Source organism: Ornithorhynchus anatinus, chromosome 14 (assembly GCF_004115215.2).
Source record: "Ornithorhynchus anatinus isolate Pmale09 chromosome 14, mOrnAna1.pri.v4, whole genome shotgun sequence".
Classification (NCBI taxonomy): Eukaryota; Metazoa; Chordata; class Mammalia; order Monotremata; family Ornithorhynchidae; genus Ornithorhynchus; species Ornithorhynchus anatinus.
The window spans coordinates 27,399,494-27,420,157 of NC_041741.1; the positions used below are offsets into that span (position 1 = coordinate 27,399,494).

The following is a 20,664-nucleotide window of genomic DNA, read 5'->3' on the forward strand; positions in this document are numbered from 1 at the left end:
CTACTTTGAAAGCTTGCTCTTTTTGGGAAAAAAAAATCAATCAATGCTATTTATTGAGGGCACTTTTGTGAGCAAAGCACTAAAGTGTTTAGGAAAGTACAACAGATTTGTTAGATGTGTACCATGGTTACAGGGAGCTTATAGTCTGGGGAAAAATATATCTTTTGATTTTATGGATAGTTCATATTCAAATCACTATCTTCCAGAGGACATGCTATAGCCGATCAAGTTGAATCTAGAATTTGCTCTAAATTTGACTCCTTGAGCAATTTTATCAACGTCGATATGGGCAATAGTCAACATCAAATGCCAGCTTGAGTCACAAATAGCCAAATCCTTGAATCAAAGCCAATCTACACTCCATAATTTCTGGGGCGCGGTAATACGGAGTACCTAGTTTTCTACCATGAAGCCTCTCAGGAAAAATATTTTTCTCCCAGAAAACCTACGAGAACAGAAACCTGCATGGACACTGTATGTAGGTTCACATAAATGACACCCCGAGATGAATCCCCTATATCCACCCTGCCTTGGCCAAATCTGATCTAGGTAACAGTGGTTCAGGTGAGTTGGGATTAGGCATCTTTTTAGGGCAGGATAGTCACCAAAAAATGCTTCTCTATGACCACCAACCATTCCTTTTCCTGGACCACAGGCAACCTCCTTGCCTACCTTGCTTTGTTTGCCTTGGGACAGAGATACGCAGGCTGGGGTCAAGGCAGGAGTAATCAGGGCAGTGAAACAGAGGGAGAATATGGGTGAAAAAGAGGTTTTTGTGGCTCTCCCAGCCATGGACTTCCTCAAGCATTTCACTCTAGATGTCTATGCAATCAGTCAAATAATATTTATTGAGCGCTTACCGGGTGCAAAGCACTCTACTACAGCCATGGATTTCCCCAAGCATTTTGCTCTACATGTCTATGCAGTCAGTTAAATAATATTTATTGAGCACTTACCGGGTGCAAAGCACTCTACTACACCTGAGGGAAAGCACAATATAAGAGACACATTTCCTGCCCACTATGAGCTTACAGTCTAGAGGAGGAGGCAGAGATCAATATAAATAAGTAAATCACAGATTTGCAAGTCATCTTATATATTCACTTATTTATTCCTCAGCACAGTAAAACTTACCTGCCACACCTCACCATACCCACAATCAACACTAAATACCAACTCAACTCACAATTTTACTACAGGCACCCACAGGTCTCTAATTGCAATTGACAATTTTCCCCCAAAACACAAAGTCAGGTCCTCCAACCTCTCACACGTAGTGAGCCCCGAGAAAGACAAGGGTATGTATCCAATTTCCACTTCTGTACTCTTTTCCATATGTTGCATTCCAGTGTGTATTTTTCTGGGACACTCTAACTAGTCAATATTCTAATTTTCAAACTGGTATTTTTCCCAGTGCTTAGTACAGTACTTGGCACACAGTAAGAATAATTGTAGCTCAGTGGTAGAGCACATACTTTGCATGTATGAGGTCCTGGGTTCTATCCCCAGCATCTTCAATTTTCCAGTACTTGGCATGTAGTACCATTATTATTAGTAATTGATAATAATTGTGGCATCTGTAACGTACTTACTATGTTCCAAGCACTGTACCAGCTACTGGGGTAGATAAAAAATAATATGGTCCCACAGGGATCTCACAATCTAAATAGGAGGGAGACCAGGTATTGAATCCCCATTCTGCAGATGAGAAAATTGAAGCACAGAGAAGTTAAATGGCTTGACCAAAGTCACGCAGCAGGAACACAGCAGAGCTGGGATTAGAATCCCGATCTTCTGAATCCCCAGCCTGTGCTGCTTCCTTCTCAAGCAGGCACTTGATAAACACTACCATTACCATAAATATACATATATCCCTGAAATTGACTGAATTGAGGTGGTCTTCACTCAGGTCTCCATAAGAATTTTAAGTAGACTCTAGTCCTCACTCCTAAGAAGGGACAGACTCGATAGGGAGCAGCAGGAAAGAAGGAAAAGCGAAGAATCCAGCAGGAAGAGCTAAGGAATAGCAAGAACAGTTACTATATGTGGAGTAGAAGAGGGGCAAATGAGTGGGATTCAGATGATTAGACCGCAGGGATTTGGTGATTGATGGGTCCTTAGCCAGTCAGATAGAAGTACAGTGACTTTCCCCAGGTGACCCAGTAGACTGCATGGCTGTCAGTTGATTTGTTAAGAAATCAAAATTTCATATCAAGCAGTCCAGGATCTAAGTGGAGATACCTCTTTTCGATGCCCTGTTACCAACATCATCACATCACATCATTAGATTTCTTCAAGATCCACTGAGGATTAAAACCCATTAAAAATTAAATATTAGCTTATAAACATGCATGTATATATAAATTACAGATTCTAAAATGTTTCTGAATGGAATACTTCTGCAGAGTCTACTGCCAACGCAATAGATTAAGGATTACATTTTATTCCTTAATTTGTTCATATTGGAAAGGACATATGATGGGAAATGATGGTTATAGTTTCAATATTTTCCACTCCATGAATGAGTATTAAAGTTAGATGAGTCCAACCAGAATTTTGAAAAAAGGTCATCTTTACATTTAGCGTCTGATGAAAACCACATATTGTAAATATATTTCCACTATTTGCTACAATAAATTTTGTTCATATAAATGGGCACAAAACAACTTCTAGACTGTAAACTCATCATGGGCAGGGAATGTGTCTGTTAATTTTGCTGTACTACACTCTCCCAAGTGCTTGGTACAGTGCTCTGCACAGACTAAGTACTCAATAAATACTTACTGATTGATAGATTTTAAAAATTAAAGGAATAGCCAAGTACTTTTGCTAGGATGGATGTGAAAGTCTCTTTAAATGCATTATCAGAAAAGAAAATTTAAGCATTTACTCATGACTGAAGACCATGAAAAGAAAAACAAATTTCAGATGACAAAGGGGCTACAGGAGATAAAGTACCTTTCCAGCCCATATTGTACATGTTTGAAATATCCAGCCGAGATCAAAATGACCTTCAGAATTGGTAGTTTATTGTTAGAACAGTTAAGTGTCAAATCTCATGCTCCCCAAATATTCTGCTTATTTCAGGTTACTATTCATCCTATTTGTATCCTACCCTAACTAGAAGATGTTTCAAGAGCTCCTAAGTGAAAATTTCACATAGCACTAAGGGAAGAAAATAGATGAACATGAGGCGGAAAATGCATTTCATGATTAATTTCTGGTTTTCTAGTTGGCATCCTCAGTAATAGGGTAGAATATATTGTGTATGAACAGGAGTATAAATATGTAAAATAAGAATTAATCTTATGCACATTAGAGTGCAATGGTGTCTTAAATTGTTTCATTCTGTTGGACTTAGTACAAATTAATTTGGTTCTAGTTTCTTCTGGGTTCTTTAAATTTTCACCAGGAATCAGTAACGGGAAATGTATTGAAAAGGAAAAACATCAGAGTTTCTTTCTGCATTTGCAATTCTGTGGATGGCTTACATTTGTTTTGCTCAAAATTTCTGAAGTTATGTTCAAATGTTTTGACTGCATCGTTCAGATGAAAGCATTTTGAAATCTTACTACTTTTTGAAACAGCAATGATTCCTTGGCTAATGCCTACCGATAGCTAGTAAAATTCTGATCTATGCAGAGGCATTTTCTCAGAGCATATTCTCAGGGCATGTTTTCTTTAGTCGATGCATGAAGACGAAGACGGTAGAAGCTGGTAGTACATGCAATTTTGCTTTACCCCTGAAATGAGCCCCAAAAGTCCTCTGTTATCAATTTAAGAATACAATATCCAATTCTGAACCTAGATTTCTTCTCTTGAGACTAGTCAAAGCTACTACATGCTCCCCTTCAAAACTTCTCCCTGACTGTGGTAATATTACAAATCTTCTTAAACACAAAAGCAAACAGAAGAGGAGTCTGGTTCATCCAAAGGAAAGGCCCAGTATGAACTATATTCATTTTGACATTTCAGTGTCTTCTGGAAACCGTAATTCCAGAAACCCCTCGAAGTAATATACTGTTGCCTTCTTATTTTTCAAAGTTAATCTTTTAAAGAGGCAAGAATGCACTTATGCAGACAATCCTAACCAGGTTGAGCACACATGCTAATTTAGCAAGGCGATTCCAGATTTTAGTACGCTCTCCAGGTAATTTAACAACAAAATAAAGAATAAAATGTCTCAGAATTTGGCCTATCCTAGCAAGTCCCCGGCTTACTTAGTGCTTGGACTTTGACATCCAGTACACAATAGTCATATGCTTACTTCAGGTCATCATCAATGTTATTTATTGACTGCTGTGTGAAAAGCACTGTACCATGCACTTGGGAGAGTACAATATAACAGTTGGCAGAAATTTTCCCTGCCCAGAAGGAGTTCACAGTCTAGAGGGGGAGAAAGATATTGAGACAGAAGACATTAAATATTTAAATATTAATATTAAATATTAAATATTTAAAGATATTAAAACAAATGACAGATGCAGCGTGGCTCAGTGGAAAGAGCACGGGCTTTGGAGTCGGGGCTCATGAGTTCGAATTCCGGCTCTGCCACTTGTCGGCTGTGTGACTGTGGGCAAGTCACTTCACTTCTCTGTGCCTCAGTTCCCTCATCTGTAAAATGGGGATTAAGACTGTGAGCCCCACATGGGACAACCTGATTCCCCTATGTCTACCCCAGCGCTTAGAACAGTGCTCGGCACATAGTAAGCGCTTAACAAATACCAACATTATTATAAAGGGTTCATCATGATAATGATGGTATTTGTTAAATGATTACTATTTGTTCTAAGCACTGGGGTAGATACAAGCTAATCAGGATGGACAGAGTCCCTGTCCCACATAGGACTCTCAGTCTTAATTCCCATTTTACAGATGGGGTAACGAAGGCACAGAGAAGTCGTTACCCAAGGTCACACAACGGACAAGAGGCAGAGCCGGGATGAGAACCCAGGTCCTTCTGACTCCCAGCCCCGTGCTCTATCCCCTAGGCGAGTGCAAGTGCTGCAGAAGGAAGAGAAGTGGGGGATACGAGGGCTTAGTCAGGGAAGGCCTCTTGAGGAGATGTGATTTTAATAAGACTTTGAAGGTGGGAAGAGTGACGATGTCTTGGATACGAAGGGATAACGAATTCCAGGCCAGAGGTGGGACATGGGCAAAGGGTCGGCAGCAAAATAGATGAGACAGTCACAGTCTGTGGATCGGTATTAGAATAGTGAAGCGTGTTGTACTAGGAAATCGGCAAGGTAAATTAAGAGGGAGGAAGGTGACTGACTGCTTTAAAGCCAACAGTACCGAGTATCTGTTTGATGCAGAAGTGGATGGGCAACCACTGGAATTTCTTCAGGAGACGGGAGGCAGGGAGTTCAGTGAAGAGGCTCATGCAGTACTCGAGGAGAGAGAGGCTAAGTGCTTGGATCTCTGTAGTAGCAGTTTGGATGGAGAAGAAAGAGCAGCTTTTAACGATATTGTGAAGGTAGAGCTGACGAGATTTGGTAGCAGATGGAATACATGGATTGAATGAGAGAGATGAGTCAAGAGTAATGCCAAGTTAACCACGGTCTACAGTCATAGGGAAGACAGGGCTTGTGGGTGGGAAGATGAGTCTTGTAATACAAATGTTTCAGAATGCTGTGGGGCGGCAGTCCTTGCCTCCCCCTCATCAACCACTGTCACGTCACTTGTGGTATGTCATTAGAAAGCAATCACAGGTTTGGTGTGATATTCTGGAGTTTGAATTTTCAACAAAAACGTTCACCCTAAATACGCATAGATAATTTCAGGTATCCTAACCAAATTTAAATCCTTGACAGTTTCCCCCCATATTCAATAATATTCAATGTTATACCGTGACCTTTATCCCTATTAACCACCTGTCTGGTAGGAGATGCAGGTCTTGAAGGACATCCGGGAGTGGTGGGAAGAGAAAAGGAGGGGGAGACAGTGGTCCAAAATGTGTCCCAAAGCTCCCTGGCACACCCAATTTAGGGTGGAAGGCAGGATGAAAAAAAAAAAATAGCGATAACAATAATGGCATTTGTTAAGCGCTTACTATGTGCCAGGCACTGTACTAAGCACTGGGGTGGACACAAGCAAGTCGGGTTGGACATAGTCCCTGTCTCCCATTGGGCTCACAGTCTCAATCCTCCTTTTACCTATGAAGTAACGGAGAAGAAAAATGGCTTTCCCAAGGTCACACAGCAGATAAGTGTTGGAGCCGGGATTAAAACCCATGACTTTCTGATTTCCAGGCCTGTGCTCTATCTACTATGTCATGCTGCTTCCCACAACCTTTCCCCTCCAAGAGACGGGGCAATAGAAGAGAGAGAAATGCTGAGGTTTGTTCCCAATCCTGAAGGTCTCCCCCGGTTAAGATCTGAAATGGAACCCAGACATCTGAGGGGGCTTCAGGAGTCCCCAGCTTTGGGAAGGAAGCCGGGAAGTGATACTCCACAAATCTATGGCAGCCAAGAATCCCTGGTCTAGCTGGGTCCCTTTTTGACCTCAAAATAGAGTTCATTCATTCAATAGTATTTATTGAGCACTTACTATGTGCAGAGCACTGTACTAAGCACTTGGAATGTACAAATCGGTAACAGATAGATACAGTCCCTGCCCTCTGACGGGCTTACAGTCTAATTGGGGGAGACAGGCAAAAACAAGAGTTGAGACAATGTTCTATATAAACCATCCCAGGATGGAAAGGCAGGACATAGGCTCTGGCCTCAAGATGGGAAGCTGAATTTTTGCTTGCTCCATATGACGGGGGGGCGGGGGTGGGGAGGGAACTGGGTCCAAACTGATCATCCCATATCTACTCCAGAGCTTATTACAGCTCTTACCACATAGTAAATGCTTCACTAGTACCAATATTATCATGAAAAAATACTCTACCACATGTCCCAAGACTGAGTTTCAGGAGAGGGAACTGTGCCTATCTCCTGATTCTGGCATACAAGAAGCAACAACAATTATGGTATTTCTTAAGCGCTTACAATGTGTCAGGCACTGTTCTAAGTGCTGGGGTACATAGAAGCAAATCGTGCGGGACACAGTCCCTGGCCCATATGGGGTTCACGGTGTCAATCCCCATTTCACAGATGTGGTAACTGAGGCCCAGAGAACTAAAGTGACTTGCCCCAGATCACACAGCAGACAAGTGCCAGAGCCAGGATTAGAACCCATGACTTTCCGACTCCCAGGCTGGTCTCTATCCACTCTGCCAAGCTGCTTTTCAAATAGCCCAAATAGCTTCTTCCAACCTTTAGCTTCTGGTTTCCTAAAACCATGAGGGTGGCCACTATAGCCACAGCAGCCATCAGTGCAAAATAATAATAATAGTGATATCTGTTAAGTGCTTACTAGGGAGCAAATACTACACTAACTCTGAGGTAGACACAGGTAGAGCTAATATTGTCTCTGTCCCATATGGGGCTTAGAGTCTAAAGGGGAAAGAGAACCGATATTGAATACTCATTTCGCACGTGAGGAGGTGCCCTGTCCAAGATCTCTCAGCAGGCAAGTGGTGGAGAATTGGACTCAGGCCTCAACTCTCAGGATTATACTCTATCCACCGGGCCATGCTGCTTCTCTAAATAAGGCCACAACAGGGACATAAATCAAACTTTGGGCCAGGTTATGTATTCCACACCCTTGCCTGCCTCAGCACCTTGACAGCTGCAGCTGGCATACGTCTACTTCTGTGTTACTGCTTCTGTGAGAAGCAGCGAGGCCTGAGGGAGAGAGTTCAGGCTTGGAAGTCAAAAAGATCTGGGTTCGAAGTCCTATTCCACCACTCGTTTGGTGTGAGACCTTGGGCAAGTCACTTAACTTCTCAGTTACCTTGTCTGTTAAATGGGGATTAAGACTGCGAGCCCCATGAGGGACGGATTGTGTCCAACTAGGGTGGATACAAGCGCTTAGTACAGTGCCTGGCACATAGGGAGTGCTTAAGTACCACAGTTATTATTACCACCACATCTGCAAAATGGGAATTAAGACTGTGAACCCCACGTGGGGCACGGATTGTGTCCGATCTGATTAACCTGTATCTACCCAGGTGTTTAGTACAGTGTCTGGCACATTGTAAATGCTTAACAAATATCATTTAATGTGTGCTGCTGCTAAGGCCTCAAAGGGATAATAATGTTTTGTTAAGCGCTTACTATGTGCAGAGCACTGTTCTAAGCGCTGGGGTAGATACAGGGTAATCCGGTTGTCCCACGTGAGGCTCATAGTCTTAATCCCCATTTTACAGATGAGGTGACTGAGGCTCAGAGAAGTGAAGTGACTTGCCCACAGTCACACAGTTGACAAGTGGCAGATCTGGGATTCAAACCCATGACCTCTGGCTCCCAAGCCCGTGCTCTTTCCACTGAGCCACGCTGCTTCTCCACTCCATAATTATTGACTATACCTATTACCCCCTGCAAGTCATTTGGAATCTACCCAGATGGGTTACAAGTGAGTCGAGAAAGACTATGAAAAGCAGCAAGGCCTGGTGGGCAAAGGCATGACCCTAGAAGTCAGAGCTCATGAGTTCTAAACCCTGGGCCTGCTCTGTGACCTTGGGCAAATCATTTAACTTTTCAGTGCCTCAGTTTCCCCCCTTTGTAAAACGGGGATTAATCCCTATTTGTTGCCGAATCGTGCTTTCCAAGCACTTAATACAGTGCTCTGCACACAGTAAGCACTCAATAAATACTACTGAATGAATGAAATACCCTTCTACCTCCTAGACAGTAAGTGCTCAGTAAATATGACTGACTGACTAGACCGTAAGCCTCATGTGGGGCAGGGAATTTGTCTGACTTGATTAGTTTGTATCCACCCCAGTGCTTAGTATGGTAACTGACACCAACACAAGTATTATTACCACCTTACTATGTAGAAGTTCAGCACAATCGCTGTTACTGCAAAGCTGATTCAAGTTCATGTCTTGCTGAAGCGAGGGTGTCCTTCCCTTCCTCTCGTTAGACTGCTGTAAGGTCCTTGAAGGCAAGGATCACCTTTACCCAGTGTACGGTACTCTCTCAAGAACCTAGGGCAGTGCTCTGCACGCACAAAACAATACATACAAGTGATTGTTGGATTCCAAATGCTCACGTTATCAGAGTGGCCAACTGAAGAGACACAATGCTGCTCAGCAGCTCCCTTGGTGAATGATCAGGGATCCAGCAGCCACCATTCATTCATTCAATCGTATTCGTCGAGTGCTTACTGTGTGCAGAGCACTGTACTAAGTGCTTGGCAGAGTACAATATAACAATGAATAGACATATTCCCCATCCACGACAAGCTCACCATCTAAATGGGAAGACAGACATTAAGACGAATATATAAATTACAGATGTGTACCTAAGTTCTATGGGTGAAGATTGAAGACCTTGAAGATAACCAAAAAACTCTCTCTCCAGCCCTGACCTCATCTCTGCAATCTCACATTTCCGCCTTTCTTCAAGGACATCGTCACCTAGATGTACCACCAACACCTCAAACTGAACGTGTCCAAAACAGCACTCCTCAATTTTCTATAATAATAATGTTGGTATTTGTTAAGTGCTTACTATTTGCAGAGCACCGTTCTAAGTGCTGGGGTAGATAGAGGGTAATCAGCTTGTCCCACGTGAGGCTCACAGTCTTCATCCCCATTTTACAGATGAGGTAAATGAGGCCCAGAGAAGTGAAGTGACTTGCCCACAGTCACCCAGCTGACCAGTGGCAGAGCCAGCATTCGAACCTATGACCTCCGACTCCCAAGCCCGGGCTCTTTCCATTTATCCAAATCCTGTCCTCCTCTTGACTCTCCCATCACTTTAAGCAACACTACTATCCTATTTGTCTCACAAGCCCATAACTCTGGCCTTATCCTCAGCTCATCTCTCTCATTCAACCCACATATCCAATCTCTCTTCAAAATTCCAACTTTTCCTCTCCATCAACACTGCGACCATGCTAATCCAAGCACTTGCATCCTGCCTCGACTACCGCATCAGCCTCCTCACTGACCTTCCTGCCTCCCGTCTCTCCCCATTCCAGTCCTTACTTCACTCTGCTGCCCAGATCATTTTTCCGAAAAACCATTCAGTCCACTTCAATCATGTTTACTGAGCACTTACTGTGTGCAGAGCACTCTCCCCACTCCTCAAAAACCTCCAGCGGTTGCCCACCCACCTTCGTATCCCACAGAAATTCCTTACCATTGACTTTATAGCATTCAATTAACTCGTTCCCTCTTACCTGACTTGGCTGATTGCTTATTAAAACCCAACTCGCCACCTTACTCACAAACTTCACTCCTCTAATGCCCTACTCAGTGTACCTCCATCTCATCTATCTCACCGCTATCCCCTTACCCATGTTCTACCTCTGGTCTGGAACTTTCTTCCCCCTCACATATGAGAGACCACCAGTTATGCCACCTCAAAGGCAATTATCACAGGTCCTCCAAGATGCCATCCTCAGCTAAGCCCTTATTTTCCCTCCACCCCGTCCCTTTCATGTGGCCTAAGAGATTGGATCTGGCTCTGCACACGTTAAGTTTTTGATAAATACTATCGATTGACCACTTTAGAAATGAGGGGAACAGGAGGAAAAGGGGGAAAAAGGAAGAGGAGGGTAAGTGGATATGAGACTGCATCAATGTGGCCTAAGAGACAGATCACAGGCCCGGGAGTCAGAAGGACCTGGGTTCTAGTTCCAGCTATGCCACTTGTCTGTTGTGTGACACTGGGCAAGTCACTTCACTTCTCTGCCCCTCAGTTACGTCATCTGTAAAATGGGGATTAAGACTGTGAGCCCCATATTAGACCTGGACTGTGTCCGACTTGATTTGCTTATATCTACCACAGACCTTAGTACAGTACCTGGTGTATAGTAAGCGCTTAAATACCACAAGCGTTACTGCACTATCCCAAGAGCTGGATACAAGAAGCCCTCAGAGAATTAATTTCCCTCAACCCCACCATATTGTCTGTTTTCTCATTCTTTTGTTCCTCCTCCCCATTCTCTAACAATCTTCATGACTTAAGAACAAGACACCTGTTCTGCTCTATCCTCTTCTCCTCCTCCTACTCTGATCGCAGGCAGTCTTAAGAAAGTAACTTCTCTCACCTGTTTTGTCATGTGCTCACCCTACCCCTCCTCCATCTCCTCCCACAAGCAATTGGCACTGTTTACAAGATTGTGGTATAAGAAATGAATTTTTTATTTCCTTCTCAAAAATCAGAGCATGGCACTTATACAGCAGAGGCCATTGTGACAGTAAATATGACAGTCCAGGCCATCTATGACTTTCTCTCTTCTATTTCTATCAGACCAATGTGATCCTGGATTTAAAAAGGCTACCTAAAATCTCATGTAATTCAGAAGGGAAAAAGCAAGAAGAATCCTTCCAGTTTTTGTTCCCTCATTGATCATCCTCTCCTTGGCTTTGATAAGTTTTCCTTTTACTGCCAGTCTTCAACTCTTTTCCTTATACGAGCTTTCTGGGTAGGAAGTGGGGAGGTTTAGCTTGGGAACTGAGAAATGTAAACTAGGCTACTACAAGCTCCAAGATTTTAGACATGGGAATATGAAAAGAAGGAATCTACTCCAAGTGGCTCTTGACTAATACCTTAACGGGGCCCAGGGAAATAAACCAACAACCTTCACTGGCAGGCACACAGATGTGGACTTACCCTCACAGCCACACTGACATCCGTCCATATACTCGGGTGAGACAGAATAAAAGGAAAGACAAAGAAGAGAGGAAAAGAAGGAAAAAAGGATGGAGCGGTACGTAGCTTAGGGACAAGGAGGGAAGAGGAGAGGACTCTTAGAATCTCTTAGAAAATCTCTTAGAAAATAACCAAAGGTCTCTTAGAATCTCACTTTCCTAGGAAATTTTCCCCAATTTCCTATCATTTTCTATCACCTCATGTCAACTTAACAGAAACCCTTACCACTTATCTATAAGCCAATGTACAGATTCAATATATTTTCCCCCCAAAGTCTTCTATTCATTTTTCCACTGCCAGTTTTAGCTTTGTTTTATTTCTTTTTCTCTGTCTCCCTCATTCGACTGTAATCTCCTTGACGGCAGAAACTTGTGTCTTTTACTCTTGATGTACTCTTTCAATTATTTAATCCACTGCTCTTCACACAGGAGGTGCTGATAAATATTATTGATTAAAATCCCTTCTCACTTTTTCTTCTGCCCTGAATAAATCATGTGTTCCACCCTGAGTTACTTTTGAGAGAGGAGGTGATTTCATGCTCTCAAGCATTTGATTTTCCCATTGCTGGGTTCAACCCTCTCTTACTATCTAGAAAAGGAAGAGGTGAAAACTAAATTCCCAGGGACCATTACTGGGCAATTTAAAATCTCATTTGAAAATCAGGCTTCATTTTTAATGCTCGACAAAGCAACAACCAAAATAATTATTAACCATCCCCCCCCCAAAAAAAAAGCATCTTGATTTCAGTATATGACCCTAATTACATGCACGTGAAACTAATGATAATATAATACAATGCAGTTCCATTATTTACAGGTGGATATGAAATGGTGAAAAAGATAGACTGAAACACTTCCCTTCAAGGTCACTTAAACCTTTACACAGATATTTAGTCATCTCTATACTTAATTCAAATTATTTCCTTGGAAAAATAATTCAAAGAGCAACTTTTTCAAAGGCACTATGGGAGTTTCATATATTTTTATCTCCCTTACGTCTTGACAGTATCTAGGGCATAGCAAGCTGAAATTATACCCATTTTACATATGTGAAAATTAAGGTCCAGGTTAGTCAGGGGACTTCCGCAAGATCCTAGCAGAGGTTGGGACAAACATAAACTTAGCATTTTGAGTCCCATTACGCCCACCACCTGCAAGGCTAAAGAATCACAAAACTTTTCCTCAAAATGAATTTTCCTGAATTTTTCTTTTTTGAAAGGAAGGAATTGTAAATATAAAGTTTAAGTGTCTGTGACACACAGATAAATCTGATGTTTAGCTTCTCAAATCTCTCGGTTAGCTCGGGCTTCTGCCAAGCTATCCTCCTCCTCACTAAGCTCAAGGGAAGTTTTGATCGGGGCCCATTTCCTTATTCTTTCCAGTCAACTCTAAATGACCGTGACTGGTGGGATCATGCAGCATTTCAGAAATTAGGATTCAGGTGTGCAAAATTCCCATCTCTGGCATTTAAAACAACATATCTTGGGGAAGTGCCCAAGCCGAAGATGCAAAGAATCGATTCTCCCTTCGTCTGTCCTTGCAGGATGAAGTGTCCTTCCCCACTTCCTCTCATCACCTCCAGAAGGGTCTTTGGCAGATTTGGATTACAGATGCCAAATTTGAGCAAGAATGAAACAAGCAGATAAGTAGCTATAAAAAATGCTAGCAGGTTTCCTTGACAGTTGGGATTAATTTGGGGTTTCCTCCTTTCTGTCAATTTCCCCTGCGCAAATATTTTAGGAAACGTACCTGTGGCAGGGCCGAATTCAGCTGTCGCTGGAGGGAGTCTCGATCATAGATGACATCCTGAAGCCGCTGCTGGGCCAGTGACAGACTTTCTTGTGTCTCTCGGAGGGTATCTAGAAGTCGATCCCTTTCATCTAGCATATTCACCATCAGCTGTTCAAAATGGGAATCTGAGTCCGAGCCACTGCTTTGGGACCCCCTTTGACTCATCGGGGTATCCTCATTTATTGTCGGCATCACCTCACACATCATTGCTTTAAAAAAGTAGAGAAAAAAAAATAAGTTACACTACTGACACCCACATTCCCGTCTGGGTTTTATTTTTTGATTTTCTTTCTTTTTTTGTTTTTATCCAGCGCCCATCACTATCTTTTCCCAGGCTGTTTAACATTCCATCTGGGCCACTCCATCTGGGATTCTTAGACAAGCAGAGACTCTTTTAGGATACTATGGCATAATGATCTAAAATGACTTGTGCAGTCTTATTAGTGGCAGAGCCAACACAAACTCCTTATGTTGCATTCTCACCATGGCTTTTGCCTTTCACCATGAAAAACGCGGGTCATTCCACACACCAATTCTGTGGAAGAGCCCAAACAATGGTAGTCCATACAGTGCCTGGCACATAGTGCCTAACAAATTCCATAATTATTAATGATATTTAGTTGAGAGTTGCCTTTTAATAAAGTTCAATTCAAGACATTTTTCATTGGTTGGTCTATCTTCAATATTTAAAAAAAATGCACTCTCCCATGCCATTTCAGCTCATTTTTACTGCTGCCTATAGCTATCGATTGGGGAGTTTGATCATGTTCCAGACTATTGTACAAGGAGCTTGACATGACCTCTGATCAAACAGCAGGCTCGAACCTAGTAATATGAGGGGGGTCAATTCATTTTCTAACTACTGATTTTCCTTCCCTAGACACAACTCTTCCTAAAAGTGTTCTTCTTGAACATGGGATCAAGTTCTAGAGCTTTCATTCCTAATTACTTTCCTTATGATTCCTTGTTAAATGGTTGTTGTGGATTAAAATACAATTGTACAAGAGTGAGACTGCATGGGAAAGACTAAGGAAAAAGCAACTTTTTAAAAGGGAAAAAGTTTTGTTTGGCTTGGCCTTTGGGTCCTCTATGTATAAATGGAAAAAATATTGCCTGCTAAGCTTTGTACCCTAGGAAACCGAACACTGCACAATGATATAATACAATATTTCATTATCACAGCTGGAAAAGTGTAAAGCATATTTTTCTTTCATACACCTTGCTCAAAAATGATCACATAACTTCAAAAGAGGCCATTTATTATCACATACCAGGAAATATGCCATTTTGAGAACAAAAACTATCATGCAATAAGAGGAAAAAAATGGTAAAAACTACCACTGCTGGCAAGCCGCTCCGTCAAATTTTTAAAAAGTTACTTTCATTGGATTTTCTTTGCTGATACTGGAGTGTTTACTGATTTTTTTTAAAGAATTATTATTTTACAAGTTTCAAGTCATAATTGCATACTATGCAACAGATATTTCCTCATGGAAATTTTATGTCTATATAAAGTAGCAACTTCAATGGCCAGAACCATAATGCTCGGAATTATTTTTCAAACTAAAACTCTCAAATACCACACAGAGAAAAAGAGAATGCTATTAGAGCCTGTGGAATAGGCTTTACACGACAGCAAAAGAATCAAAATACAAGTAATGCTTTCACACATTTCAATATTCGACATCTATTAGTTTACATACCAGGCATGAAATTAACGAAGTAAACATCAGTGCCATTCTGGGAGGTCATTTCAATAAAACTAACGGTCTTTCCTCTTCTAGGACTGAATGTCAAAATGGAGCCTTAGAAATAAAAACAATACTATTTTGCCATTCTGCCCTAAAAACCTTAACTGGGCCTACTGAGGGTGCTTATAGGTTGAAATTGGGGGTTTCCTCAAAGTACAATATATAATTCCTCTTCAACATATCCACTGCACTCAAGACCAATTCAATCTATGTGAATGTGAATTCTAACTAGTGTGTGCAAAGTAAATAATGGGGAAAAAAGAGTGAAAGCATGACATCCTATTAGGCACGACGTATTATTTTGGTCAACACGTTAAAAAACACAAAACCCAAAAACTTTTTGACAAATACAAAAGTTCGATCCACTAAACATTCCATGATAAAGAAGTTGATGGTTTTAGAAGTAACTGGCAAATGTTTATGGCTCATTTTGCCTTAATTCCGGAGTGTGTAACTCAGGTGTGTTACCCTGAATCAGAAATCACTCATTCAAAAGCCCAACCCTATAGAAGATGCACACATACATACGAAAGCCAACTGTTTTTAATATGCCGCTTTTTCCTCACAAAAGTTCCAGATAATTGAATGAATCCAGAGGAAAACTTTACCTGAAATCATGAATGATGGAATTTTCACAAAATACGAGCAACCTAACGCTAACTAGAAAGACGGCTCAAGTTTTAGGGACAGAACAGAAACGAACCCATCCAGAATAGCGCATCGCTAAAAGCAAGACTTATTCCAACTAATTCGGTTTAATTATGCTCGGCGGGAGAAGGTGGTGTCACCAAATACAGACCCACTTGTAGAAGAGGCCAAACCAACTCAAGGATCTAGAATGCGGGTTCTCTTCAGTGAAGTGGCGTGGATTATTTGAAACGATACTTGCTGTGTGTCTTTACCAAACAAAAACGATTTATGTGACTCCCTGAAAACCTTTGGCCTCTTAAAGGCACCTTGCAATTCTAGTTAAAGCAGACCGTTGTCCATCCCCATTCCGTAGGCTACATTAACTTTTAATCATTTTAGGGGGGTCTTTTAGTACACCCCATCAACTACTACACTTTTGAGTTCCTAACTTTTCAAAACATTTTTTTTTTATCCCTGAATATTCACCATGTCCCATAAACCCTGAACTGCGAGGACACGTTTATCGTATTTTGTAGTATTTGTCATAAACCACAACAGTGAAGATAGTCAGAGTACACTGTTGAGAATTAAAAAAACAAAACATTCCTTCTCATCTACCTTAAGCCACCTCAAGTAGTGAGTAAACATTTTGCCGCTATTAGTCGAGTAAGAATTAGAAGATGGGAGGAAGACACATCTATAGCCCTCTAGCCAGATGCAGTACTTCCTTCACATCTACCCCGAGATGCTTCCAAGAAACGTACGACACGGTACGCGTCCACCTTAGTACCAACCTGGATTCTCCCAGTGCCCGTTCTCTAGACCGTAAGCTGGTTGTGGGCAGCGGGGAAGGTCACGGTTAACGGTCGGACGGTCTTTCCCAAGCCCTCAGTACAGTGCTCTGCACCCAGTAAGCGCTCAATAAATTCCATCGGTCGAACGAAAGGGTAAAAAACCGATAACTCGAGGGCTCTGAGGTTTCAGAGCCCTAAGCTGTTCTTCAGCCGTACCGTCTATTCGTCTCGGGCAGGGGCTTCGCTACCGTGAGACTCCAACTGCCTTAACGTGTTCTCTAAGGTCACCGAACCACCTCAGGGAACCACACCACCTGAATATCAACCCTAGGAAAAGGCAGCCGGAGGTAATAGCGAATTCCCCTCCGCAGTTTCTTCTAAAGACCCTCACTCGCAGCACCTCAGTTAATCCATCCCGGGCAATTCTGCAAGGAAAAATCTTGGCCATTGTCTGAGTTGCAATCCTCTCAGGGTCCTCCTCCTATTTAACTCTTCGGCGGCCCGGTTCCTCTCCCAACGGGGCTGTCACCCTGAAGGGAAGCCCTAGGCCCGTTTCCGACTCCATGCCCGGGCTAGGGCTGGGCACCCCGGTGGGGACCAGGGCAGCCTCCCAGCCAGAAGTTGGCTGGACGAATCCCAGGCCCGCAAGGCCCTCCAAAGCATCAAGAGGGGAGGTGGGAATAGCAAGTGGGGAGAAAAGGCGAGGGAGTGGAAAGGTGAGGAGGGGATGAGGGGTGCGGGGTGAGGAGCAAAGGACAGGAGAAGAGGCAAGGTGTGGTGGCCACAGCCCGGGCCTGGGAGTCGGAACGGTCCCGGCTTCTCATCCCATCTCCTCCACTTGTCTGCGGTGTGACCTTGGGCAAGCCACTGCACTTCTCTGGGCCTCACTTCCCTCCTCTGTAAAACGGGGATGGAAGCTGCGAGCCCCAGGCCGGACAGGGACCGTGTCCACCCGATTCGCTCGCCTCCACCCCGGCGCTTAGTACAGCGCCGGGCGCCTAGTCAGCGCTTACCCAATACCAGAACGATGGATATTAATTACCGGGGAGGGGAGAGGTGGGGGGGAGGGGGGGGGACGGCAGGTGGGAAATGGGGGAATAGGGGGATGGGAGGTGGGAGAGGAAATAGGAGGTGTGGGGGTGGGAGGGCGAATAGGGGGTGGGGAGAGGGGTGGGAGAGGGAATAGGGAGTAGGGATGGAGGTGGGGGAGGGAATGAGGGGATGGAGGTGGGAAAGGGAATGGGGGGAGGGAGGTGGGAAAGGGAATGGGGGGAGGGAAGTGGGGGGAGGGAATGGGGGTGAGGATGGAGGTGGGGATGGAGGTGGGAGAAGGAATGGGGGAGGGGATGGAGGTGGGAGAGGGAATGGGGTGGGAGTGGGATGGGAGGTGGGAGAGGGAATGGGGTCGGGATGGGAGGTGAGAGAGGGACTGAGGGTGGGGATGGGGGTGGCGGAGGGAAAAGGGGGTGGGGATGGGAGGTGGGGGAGGGAAAGGGGGCTGGGGATGGGGGTGAGAGGGCAAAGACGGAGGGGATGGGAGGTGGGGGACGGAATGGGGGTGTGGAGGGGGCTGGCGGGAGAGGCAGTGTGGCGGCCCCGGGGGAGGGGGCGGGCGGGGGGCTCACCTGGTTGCCGGTCCTCGGTCGGGGGTTGCGCGGCGGGGGGGGGGGCGGGGGGCTCCGGGCCCGCAGGGCGGCGCCTTCAGGGGAGCGGCCGAGGGCCGGGGGTCGGGGGCCGGGGGCCGGGGGTCGGGGGCCGGGGGCCGGGGGCGGCAGCGGGGGCAGCCGGCGGCCGACACGCATCCCCCGCCCTGCCGCCGCCGACCCCACCCCTTCAGCCGCGGCGGCCGGCGGAGCAGCGGCCGGGGGAAGATGGCACATTGCACATCGCGCGGGGGGAAAGCGGAGAAGCCGCTCACACCATGGTCGGGAGGAGGAGCCGCGGGGAGGAGGCGGAAGGGAGGGGGTGGGGGCTTGTGTGTGTGTGTGTGTCTGTGTGTGTGTGTGCGCGGAGGGGAAGGGAGAGGAGGGCAGGGCAGGGGAGGGGAGGGGAGGGGAGGGGGCGCCTCTTAAAGCCGCAGCGGGACCCTCGGCCCACCGGCAGCGCGGGGCCCGGACGGTCGACCACTCCGATCTCGGGCTGTGGGGGGGGGGGGGGGGGGCGATGGGGGGCAGTGCAATCGATGACGACCGAAATCGCTCCTTCTTCCCCCGGCCCGGCCCGACACCTCCCCCCCGCCCCCGGGGTGCGGGGCGGGGGGGGGGGAGGGGGAGGATGGAGGGAGGAGGGGGTTGGGGAGGGGGGAGGAGGAGAGAGGGGGATAAGGAGGGGGGAGGGTGAAAGGGAGAGGAGGGGGATGGAAGGGGGAGGAGGATAGGGAGAGGAGGGGGATGGAGGGGGGATAGGGAGAGGAGGCGGATGGAGAGGGGAGGCGGATGGAGAGGGGAGGGGGAGAGGAGGATGGAGGGGGGGAGAGGGGAGGGGGAGAGGAGGATGGAGGGGGGGGAGAGGGGAGGGGGAGAGGAGGATGGAGGGGGGGAGAAGGGAGGGGTGGAGGCGGGATAAAAGGGAAGGGAGTAGAGAGGGGATCGAGGGGATGATGATAGGGGAGAATAGAGGGGAAGGGGAAGGGGATGGAGACGGAATGGAGGGAGGAGGGGGGGGGGGTGGAGAGGGGAGGGGCGCAGCAGCTCTCCTGATGCTTAGGCACCTGCACCCGAAGTGCCCGACGGCTCCCACTGCCATCCATTGGTGGGAATCACATGGCGTGGAGTCCCTACCAGCCCCCTGATTTGGGGGGGTGGGGGGGGGGAGGGGGTCCCCCTCCCTCTCCCCTCTGCCAGCATCGGACTCGTGCCGAGGAGGAGAGCAGGTTGTTCTCCAACGGAGGCCGTCAATCCCCGGCCCTGTCATTCCCACGCTTCCCTTCCATGTGTCCCGGGAAAGCCGGGATCCTTTTGAGGCTGCCCGGGGGTTGGGGGTTAGGGAGGATTTCCCCCTCCCTTGCCCTCCCTCCGGCCCGGGCTTCCCTTGGAAGCCGTCGCAGTGGTTTCCACCGGGCCGGTCCTGAGATCAAGAGATGTGGTCCAGCCCGGGGGGAAGCTGCGGACGACTCCTCCGGCTTAATGGAAACATCGCTTTCCAGTTGGCTCCGATCAATCGACCTTCTTTAGTGAGCGCCTCCCGGGTGCGGGGCACTCTACTAAGCCCTCGGGCCAAGGTTTAGTTTAGGGTATGTCTCTCTCCCGCCGGCCGGCCGGGCCCTCTACCCTTTTGGACCCTGCCAAATAATTAGCACCGTGCTCCGCTCACCATCGATACTTTTATAGATGCTACCGATTGATTGATTTGGGGGCAAGGCCCTTATCCTTCCCCGCGCCTCAATTTCCTCACTTGTAAAATGAGGATAAAAGATCTGTTCTCCCTCCCCCTTAAGCCTGAGGATCCAATGTGGGGGCCAAGGACTGTGTCTGATTATCTCGCATCTACCCCGGTGTTTAATTTCACACACTGACTTATAAGAAGTGCTTAACGAATACCACGAGGATCAGTACCGATGAATACACGCTCAACCCGTGCCTCTCATAAGCCGAGACGGCTTCTGAGCGGACCTAAAGGGAAGCCAAATGGGCAAGTCAGAGTCTGCCTGCCAAAGGGAAGTGGCCTTCCCTTGGATCTTCGACCAAATCGATATTCGTTGAACGCTCACACTACGCGGAGCACTGTACTAAGCACTTGGGAGAATACACTATAAGAAATTTGGTAGATGTGTCCCCCGCCCACCACGAACTCACAGTCTAGAGGAGGAGAGTGACATTAATAGAGATGAGTTACAGGTACGTACCTAAGAACCGTGGGGCTGAGGGAGGCGTGAATGAAGGGGGATAGATCCGAGTGCAAGGGCCGTGCAGAAGGGTGTGGGAGAAGCGAAAATGAGCTCTCAGGGAAGGCCTCTTGGAGGAGATGTGCTTTTAACGCGCTT

At 45.9% G+C, this 20,664-nt stretch overlaps 1 protein-coding gene across 1 annotated transcript in view; it reads right to left on the bottom strand.

Moving 5' to 3' along the window:
- Positions 1–18,348, bottom strand: part of PPFIA2 (PTPRF interacting protein alpha 2) — a 422,696-nt gene extending 404,348 nt beyond the window's left edge. Inside the window, exons 1-2 of the mRNA XM_029079000.2 lie at positions 18,308–18,348; positions 13,466–13,716 (exon numbers count right to left, since the gene is read on the bottom strand). Coding sequence (XP_028934833.1) covers positions 13,466–13,714 — 249 coding nt within the window. The 5' untranslated portion in view covers positions 13,715–13,716; positions 18,308–18,348. The remainder of the gene's footprint in view (positions 1–13,465; positions 13,717–18,307) is intronic.
- Between the last annotated feature and the right edge of the window lie 2,316 nt (positions 18,349–20,664).